At 38.9% G+C, this 9,895-nt stretch overlaps 1 protein-coding gene across 13 annotated transcripts in view; it reads left to right on the forward strand.

Annotated features, from left to right (window-relative positions):
• The first annotated feature begins 6,691 nt into the window (after nt 1-6,691).
• celf5a (cugbp, Elav-like family member 5a) overlaps nt 6,692-9,895 on the forward strand; it is a 239,129-nt gene continuing 235,925 nt past the window's right edge. For 11 of the 13 annotated variants that reach the window (XM_007569181.2, XM_016680239.1, XM_016680243.1 and 8 more), the window contains exon 1: nt 6,736-7,186. In XM_007569181.2, coding sequence (XP_007569243.1) covers nt 6,829-7,186 — 358 coding nt within the window. In that variant the 5' untranslated portion in view covers nt 6,736-6,828. Of the gene's footprint in view, nt 7,187-9,895 lie in introns of all 13 variants that reach the window. The other 2 variants (XM_016680248.1, XM_016680249.1) reach the window with 2 other exon arrangements.

Consider the following 9,895-nt stretch of genomic DNA (forward strand, 5'->3'; position numbering starts at 1 on the left):
ATTTGTTTCTAATAGATTTGAGTTACAGCGACAGCCATCAGTGTCTTCTGAGCGTCCTCAGAGGATATCACACTAATCATTTTGAAGATTTTTAAACTTTTTAAACAATTATTTCACATTTCAAATTAAATTGCTTATAACTTAAAAGCTGAAAAACTAACATTCTGTTTTGGAAACGCATTCAAAACCCATTTAATTCAGCTTTTCATTTCTTCCACTAAGCTCTACAGTAAGTAAAGCATTTATTTATTGCTGCTCAGAACGGCGAAACAGACTTCCTATGAAGACTACCCTTCAGGCTAAACTGGGTACATTTACGTTTAACTCGTTTAGATGTTGATTAATATTTGTCGTCCCTTTTAAGTTAAATAAAGCAGAATGAATCCAGAGTGATCTTATACAAAACAAACCTGACACATTTAGAGCAAATTATTTCTTTGGAAATTAAGTTGCTTATCCCCAAACATGGCTGCACCTTCAACCCTTTTCTACTAGATATGGACTCAGATTAAGCATTTGTTATTTTTCAGCATGAATCAGCAGCGGCTGACCTTACAAAAGCGACGTTGTAGATGTAGTTAAATGAAGTAAATTTGTCGAAACATTCACAGACTGGCTGATGTCTTGTTTACAGCCTACTTTCTGAGTTGGGCTTTGTGTTTATTTGCGCATAGAAAAAGGTCACTGGAGAAGCAAAAGTAGCAACTGTTAGGTTACCGTGAGTGATTAAACATTTGAAAAGACACGCTGACTTTTTTTTTTCTTTTTGTTTGTTTTTTTTCCCCCTCAGTATAACAGATCAATGTTGAAGACTTTCATTCTTCTTTTAGTGAATAGGCCAAACACTCAAAGAGAAAGGTGTGGCACAGTCTGGTCTTATCTCATCACATCAGTCTGCTAAGTCACTCTTCCATAAAACTGTCTCCAGCGACGTGAGATGCCAACATCACATCACGCCCTCATTTTCCTGGAACAACAGCTTACAGCTGAACAAGCATGTATTGCGATGCCCAAACACAGTTCAGTGGCGCGTCAGGCACCAAAATACATCGCAAAAATTATGAAACCTACAAGTTTGCTTTCAGAACAGCGCTTACCCAGCATTGACAGAGCCAAGTTTACTAACTTAGGAGGTTTTCAGTGATATTTTTGGCTCACCTAACTAAATGCCATTTAACCATCTTCTACATCCCCTTGCAAAAAAGTGTTCATTCTGGTCACATCCCAATTAATTTTATGTAACGCACACAAAGTGGGGGTAGAATTAGTAAGTGGAAGGAAAATGCTTTTCAATTTTTGCTACAAATAAAAGTCAGTTAAATGTGGTGTGTATTCAGCTTGTTTGAGCAAATAGTTACAGAACCACATTCTGCTGCAGTCCTTTGACTTGCAGCTGTACACATAGCAATAGTTTTAACAAATATGTAAAAAAAACAACAACACATAGTTGTAAGTAAAAGTTACATTCTGTAGGTTTAATAGTGTGATTACATTGCACTCAGGTACTCCATTTGGTAATTTGGTGGCTTTTATTTGGTGGTAATAAATTATATGAGATTCAGTTCAAATGCATGGCACATTGTTCTAAACAATGTATCATTTGCCTTCACATGTGCTACTTTTTTTTTTTGCATTAAGGCCCAACAATGTGTGTTTTATTTTTGCATTCTATTCCCTCCACTTGTGAATATTGTTTACTTTAGAAAATGATGAATTAGCTTATGTTTTTTAGACTCTCTATCTGAAATGTCTGTTCAGAGTAGATATGACAAAAGTTTGACAGAGTAACAGCAAATGCAAAGTTGTACCCCCCAGTAGCTTGGCAGAGTTTCCCTCTGGGGTCCGAAACCTTCCCAAGCTGAACGGATCAAGCCGAGCGGCGTCCCTCTAAGGTCCCCGACTGGATAACAAGCACCAGCAAAGAAAAAAATAAAAAAAATAAAATAAAAATAAAAAGATTGACAGCAAGTTTAATTTTATGTAACTTTTCAGTTTGGGCACTCTGACCTTTTTATAGATTTTTTTTCTGTCTCTCCCTTCAACTTGGTAAAAGACTAATGGCGTTAGTCAAAAAAAAAAAAAAAAAAAAAACAAGAACCCCTCTCTATTGTGGACCACGTCTCTAAAAATAGCCCGCTCACTACAGGCCTACTCGATGCGAGCCCCGCTTGTGTCTCCGGTCCGGTTCTGAGCGAACTGCCACGCAGAGCCGACCGGCCCCATGCAGCTCCCGTCGAGGCGGACTGCCACATCCTACAAGAGCTCTGCCTCTTTTAATCAATACAGAATGAGTGGAGCATAAAATAACACTTTGAAAACAAACAGCACTTTCAGCAACTGTAACCCAGAGAATGTTTTGGGTCTGCCGCTGCCTCAAAGAATTATATTCCCATTTCAAAAGAACAAGTGTACAATAAAAATGCTTTGTGCCTCCGAAGCTGCCACCTACTGTTTTATTGACGTGCCGTGTCAATGTGTGCCCCTGCTTTGCTTCTACAGTTTCAATTATTGAGCTTGCAAAAAAAAAAAAGGAAAAATATTATGAGCAAAGTTCAATAGGCTGGAATGATCTATGTTTTTCCTCCCAAACAAAATAGCTAACTTCTAAAATTGGTAAGTTTTTATTTTTTTCTCCCCCCCCTCAAAACTTGTCAACCTCACAGTTGTTTCTGCTTACATGCCAGGTTATTTGGAAGTGAAGCCATTCTTGCCGTTTCGATACACTGCTGGTCTGGGGAACATCTGAGGCAGCTGAAGGCAAATCCTTTCACACATCGATGCAGATATTGGGGAGTTAAAGTTAGGAGAGGGCAACCCCGTGGTGCCATTCCTCCGCGGCGAGAGAAGCAGCAGCAGCAGCAGCCAGCGGTATTGATTCACCTCGCAGCCTTTATCCTGCTGTCACAGACAGTATATCACTTCATTTAATCCACTGCTAAATAGGACGTAATTAGAAATCCGTCCGGCAGATATGTTTTATTTAAAGTGTAGTTTGCGGCCGAGCCGGAAGGGTGCCCCACGCGCTGGACTGCATCAACTTCTACGGGAGCCGTTTTGTTTTTTCATGAACGACTTTAATCTGAATGCTGTCGACAGTGCCTGCAAAGAGGAAGCAAATGATGCAAATAAACTCTCTCTTGGGGGATTAGCAAGCAGGCTATTTGGAAAAATATTTACAGTAGGTCTGCTAATTGTAGATAATGTTTGTTGGTCCCTGGACTGTCATTTGACTGACAGATATTTGTCAAGGCGAATGTTTCTTTTGCTAAAGGGACGGAAAACTTTACAGTGGAAAACAATGAGACACATGGGTAACAATGGAAAACCTCCAGGAGAAAAGTTGGAAGACCTAAAGTCAAGGAATTATAGCTGCTGAAAAGCTTTGAGTCTGCACCTGAAGCCTTTAGAAAGAAGACTGTTAATATTATTGTTTGCCAATTTGGTTGGCAGCAGAACCAAAGCTTTTACAACAGCTCCAAAAAATATCTAGATTAAAATATTGTGTTTGTTGCCTTTTCAAATGCAAATGATTCCAGTGATGAGAAACTATGATATTAGGAAAAATAAATGACTCTTAATTGTCTGAACAAGCTGATCCAAATTCCCACATTGCTCTGAAATGCCAATAAGCATCAACTAACATCCTCAAAATACTAACATGTTATTATTAAACTTCCTGGAAATGGATCTGTTTTTTTTTTTGTGCAGGTGATTTTAGGAATCAGTAACTGAAATACTTTAGCCCTCATTCTGAGCTCTCATTTTTCTGTGGATTGAATTTTCTAGTTGCTCTTTAGGCCTTAAAATCTTTCAAGAGCACGCTTGGAAAGAAGTGGATAGAAATTCTGCCTTCAAATTCAGTCATTTGTTTGAAGTGTTTGAGAATATTAGATATGATTTTGGTGTTAATTATTTCTGTATACAAAATGCCAGCATAGTAACTGGTATAATGTGTAGTTTCATGTATAGTGATTTGCTTTTCTTGATGTTACTTTCAGTTTTTTTCGACAAGCAATAATGAATTAAACTACAAATAAATTAATTAAATTTGGGCGAGTATTTCTCCATTTTAATAAAATTAGAAGAAAAAAACTAACATATGAAAATATTTGATACTACTTTGATGTAGCCCAAAGCTTTTTTTGTGTGAAGTGAATTTAATTTTTATATATTTAAGTATACCTGCATTCTGATATACTCTTAGAAATTGTTTGAATTTCAGCGTCCTTGAAGCTGGATGCATATTTTAACCACTATGTGAATTAAATCTGAACAGAGAGGGCTAAGAGCTAAGGAAATGAAATTGTGACAAAGTGAAACACTCTGCTCATTCCCTCTCTTTTGTAAAGCACATATTTGGGGACTATATAGACTAAAATTTCATACATTAATTCCTAATGAGAGCCTACAGCAGCATCCCTAAATTCAAGCTTCAAGGTTCGGTGCGCCGGCTGTTTTCGATGTTTCCACATCCGATTAAAAAGAATGTCTTATCAAAAGCTCTCTACAAAACCTGATGACCTGCTGATGTATTTGAGAAGGAAAAGATCTGAAACTTAAAGCAAAAACACCAGCCTAAAAGGATTATGTTCAGACCTTTATGATCAAATTTAAAGTGGGATCACTGGAACAAAGAACAGGCGAGCCTGGCTGCCTTATGGGGAGGAGTCGTGAAGTGAAAGGAATTTGGAGAAACAGAAAAACTCAGGGAACAATTAAAGAAAAAAAAGTATAATTCACATCAAGTAAACAGAAGGGGAAACTAACAAACCACAAGGGAAAATGAGAACTCAAATGAAACTGATCTCAAAGTCTAACAAATCAGGACATGCAGTTACTCTAAAGCGAATGAATAAAGAAATAAAATGAAATTTGGAAGAAGAAAAAACTTTTTAGTGTTTGAACATCTGCCATCTATCACACAGAGAGCATATGAAGTCAAATAGCATACAGCTTTCAAAGAATTTACTTGAAGGTGTATGAAACTTTGTTTTGTCGATTTGTTCATAAAAAAGTGGAGCAAAGCAAATCGTAACATTGGGGCCTACCAGCTTACTTTGTTCATCCACACTACTGACTTATTATTTTTTATATTGTGTTAGTTTCATTGAAATTCATAATTTTGTCTTGCATTTTCACATATTTAATTCAATGTCATCACCACTTCTGGGCTCATAGCATGTTTTCCGACTTCATGTCTGGACAAAGATATGTTTTGATCAGAGGAAATAACATCTGTTTGGATACGTCTATCGTAGTAAAGTCACACTTTAATATGCTTTAAAGCACATGCATTTTTTTAAGTTGCATTTGAAAACTGCAACCAAAAAAATTGTTTTACAAAAATTTCTGACCTCCCCGTATGTTTGAATATATAATAATAATAATAATAATAATAATAATAATAATAATAATAATAATAATAATAATAATAATAATAATAATAATAATAATAATACATCAATATATAGTGCTTTTTGGACACTCAAAGACGTGACATCTTGTTTAGATTTCTTGAGTTCAGATTTTTTGAGTTTCCATAAATATATTTTTTTAATCTTTTATAAACTTTTTTTTTAGAGGTCCCCCAAATTTATGTTGAGGTACATGTTGCCGAAACTTCCACATGTTTCTTATTTTATATTAAACGGTTGAACTGCTCAGGTCTGGTCTCGTGAAGCACAGATGACATTTTTCATTCAGTTGCTGTGGTGACTTGCGTTTATGGTCATTTCAATAGAGATCAGATTATTTTTGGGAAGCGTAAGCCTTTCTATTTTATAAAGTTGTAAAACATCTGTTATTTCCAGTCTATTTTATTTGTCAAGTTTATAATAGTAAAAATAATATTTCTACTATTATTTTCTCATTTGTTGTAATCGCCATCACTGTAGGTAAACAAGTGAATGAACTTGGAAATTAATTTTACCAACATCACATATTTACGACTCTAAATTATATCTCAGCTCCTCCTGACTGGTTAAAAGCCTTGTAGTTGGCACACATAAACTATTAAATATTCCAACCGTTTATCTTTATGAAAATTTCTCTTTAATCATACAACAGAGGTTAAAATAAATAACTCAAAGATTTGTCAAAAGAGGGAAAAAATATTAACAGAACCAAAATGTTCTCTAATTCACTCATCACTAACTAAGTCACATTCCTCAGACATTGACAGATGTGTAATTGTGGAGGATATGTACTGTAATAACTCTAAATGTAATTAATGTTGACATTTTTTAGACTGAGTTTTTCCTCCACTAAATTCTGTTTTTAAATCATCAAGCTTAAGTTGCAAGCCACTAACCTTGAAGAGTTTTTGTGTATTTCTCTGTACTTGTTTATAGCTGCACTTGAAATGTCCAGTAAACGTTTTGAACAGCCTTATTGATCCCAATAATAAATTCTCTTTTCAACACGCCCCAGTGAGTCATTCATTCCCTACGCAATCACCACGAGGAACAAAATCCAGGCCCGACGGACAGTCATACCTTCCAAAACCTTTAGCACATCAGCTTTCAAAGAAAAGCTTTTTGACATCTCGCTAGGGTGCATTTCCCCACAATTTCCTCCGTAAGAGCTGTCTTCTTCTTAAAGACCACTGGGTGTCGCTCCAGAGCGTCCAATACCGCCTCAGTGCGCTTATTCCCTCGAATATTACCCCCCTCTGCTCTTTACTGTGTGTGCGGGTGCGTTGTGTGTTGGATAGAAAGTCAGCCTGGTTTCCAGCTGAGTGCTTGCTCTCTCGCAGCGTGTGTATGTGTGTGTGTGTGTGCGTGTGCGTGTGTGTGTTGTCATTATTATCCACTCTGCTCCCAGCTCAGAATGGCCAGATTCACTCAGACTGAAACAAGAAGGCAGCACCATCCACAGCAGTCCCAGTCCGCTCACTCCAGCCTGGTTTTCACCGGACCGGGGGCACCACCGACCCACCAACCATTCGTACTTCTCCCACATCAGCACCAGTACCCTCAGCTCACATTCCCGAAACCCATGAACGGGTCAGAACCCATTTCAATTCATCCGGAGAGCGGCAACATGAAAGACCAAGATGCCATTAAGCTGTTTATCGGGCAGATACCGAGGAACTTGGAGGAAAAAGACCTGAAACCCCTGTTTGAACAGTTTGGGAAAATCCACGAACTGACAGTTCTCAAGGACCGATACACCGGCATGCACAAAGGTAACGTGTCGCGCCACATACGGTCGCGAACACCGCTTTATAATTTCCTAATATCGTTTGTGATATTTAGCTTATGTCTTTTCTAATGCGCCTTTTACATTTTTTTTATTATTATAATTTTTTTTGCATTTGGTCCAAACAATTTGTCAGTGAGAGGCTTCTATTATTCCTCCTGTTTCCCCCAATATTTTGAGATGTGTCTGTTACAACTCGATTTTTCAGCGTTTATATGTCAGAATACATCCTCCATTATTATGAGCGCTTCTCTTTCACAAACAATTCCTTACATTTTTTTTTTTTTTTGGGTAATCGAAGAGTGTTTCCTTGCGCTCCTAAAGTGGGGCAGAGGCGCTCGAAAAGGATGCATTTTTAAAGAGCCTTCCCTTGCCAGTCCCATCTTTTTTTTTTTCCTTCTTTTTTTTGTCTTCGGAGGGACGGCATCATTTATTCATTCACATGCTTTCTTTAACATCTCTTCGCGTGGGAGTGGGAGTTGGGGCCGGGCGCAGAGCCGTCACAGCTAAATCTGTGTAATTCTACAGTGTCTCCGAAGGGCGCAGGAACTGTCACAAGATGACGGACGCTGCCACGGAGATTGTGACGCCGACTGCTCTTGCCTCGGCTGAAGTGGGGAAGCCGAGGCCGGGAGCGGAGGGGATGTAAATTCACTCTGCCCACACTGTGCAGGCGACAGTGACAACTTCCATCCTCCTAAGGCCCAATCAAAGTTGTTTAGGAGGACATTACTGTGAGCTTATGTGTTCAGAGCAAAAACTCCCACGTCCACTCTACATGTTAGACGTCAAAATCAAATTTTCTTGTTTGAACTGGAATAGGTTAACAGAGGGAACTCGGCACAGGGAAAGCGAAACTACTTGGAATAATCTTTGGCATTTAGACTGTTCTGATAGTCATCCTTCCATTTGAATTTTCATCAATTCATACAGAGTTTAAGGCTTTTACAGGATCGCAGCTGCAATGGGAGCAAGGATACACCATCCATCCATCCATCCATCCATCCATCCATCCATCCATTATGCCTTGCATTGTAAGTTAGAGTGTTGTAGGTGTCTATCTCCAGTACATTGGGTGAGAGGCGGTGTACACCCTGGACAGGCCTGCAGTTTATCACAGAGCTGCCCAAAGGCCCCCCAGGTCAAACAACCATGCATGCACACTCTCACAACTAAGGGTAGTTTAGAGTAATCAGTTAATCTATAACAATAATGTTTTTAGGGTTGTGAGAGAAACCTAGAATCCCTGTGACAGACCGGAAAGTCATTTTTAAAATTTCGTTTCATCTTTATTTAACCAGTGAAGTCCCATTGAGATTAAAAATCTCTCTTTTTTTATTTAAAGAGAATCCTGGTCAAGAGGCAGCAAAATGCCTGAATTTGAAGCCAGGACCTTCTTGCTGCAAGGCAACAGTACTAACAACTGCTCCACCGTGCAGCCCCGTGATGTTTATCACACCGACAATAAATTATTGACTTGACTTAAGGAGGGAGGCCCAGATATGCCCAGTGGCAGTCCACGGTTCATTCTGGGGGCTCACTCCCAAGGCTTTCTCTGGTCAGAGAAGATATACAGTTCATCCACTGGGCTCTGGGTCTGCCCTTGGGTCTCATCTCAGTGGGACATGCCCTGAAAACCTATGAAGCAAGGCACCCAGGAGGAATCATGATCAGATACCCCCCCACCCCACCAAAAAAAAAAAAAAAAAGTTCAACTGACTTCTTTTGATGTGGAGGAGCAGTGGCTCCTCTTAAAGCTCAAGTTCCCCCCCCCCCCATGTTCAACACTCTACAGGGAGGCTCATTTAAGTCTCCTGGATTTTGCCATTGTGGATATTATTCATACCTCATGACCACAGATGAGAGTCAAAACATAGACTGGGAGTTATAGGGGTGCACTAAAATAATGTTGTGTTTGCAGATGTGACTTGAATTCATCTGTTCACCTTCTGCACCGTTCTGTTATCACTTATAAGGAAGAAATCGAGATACTTAAACACCTCTGCTTGAGTCAGAGACTGGCCACTAGTCTGGATAGAGCAATTCAGCGTTTTCAGGTTGAAAGATGATTCAGATTTTGAGGAGCTAAAAACTCGGCCTATGTATTAACACATCATTTCAGATGATTGCATATGTCGCCTGCTGGGGAAAGACAAGAAGAATGATGTCCTTTGGGCAGCTGCAGAACTTTGATAGTGAAATATTTGCTACCACTATTTTTTCATAATTGGGTTACAGGTTTAAGGTGGTACACACTTTGAAACTTAATGGTACCCACTTTGCAAACATTGATTATTTGTGGTCTGAGAAGTTGCTGTCAAAAGGTGAAAGTTAGATTAAGCGAGATTTGTGAGTCTGTCCAGAAACGCCACGGAACAGTCGTACTGAGTCCCTCGTTTCATTCGGATACGAACGGTTGAAGCTGAATACCACCATCATACCCTTTATTTCCCTGCTGAAATGTGAGGCAATATTTGATGTCAGTTTGTAGAAAAGAAAGATTTATTTTTTCAATGTAGCCTTCATTTGCCATCCGTGGGCATGTGTTTATTTTATGTGTGTGTGTGTGTGTGTGTGTGTGCGCGTGTGTATGCTCTACAATATCATTGCCTGGAGTTGCGTAATGATTGCAGTATTTGGCTGCTGAGTAAATTTTGTCCAAAAAAAAGGTTCAGGCTGTTATACATGCAGCTCG

This window comes from Poecilia formosa, unplaced genomic scaffold (genome assembly GCF_000485575.1).
Source record: "Poecilia formosa unplaced genomic scaffold, Poecilia_formosa-5.1.2 Scaffold237, whole genome shotgun sequence".
Lineage (NCBI taxonomy): Eukaryota > Metazoa > Chordata > Actinopteri > Cyprinodontiformes > Poeciliidae > Poecilia > Poecilia formosa.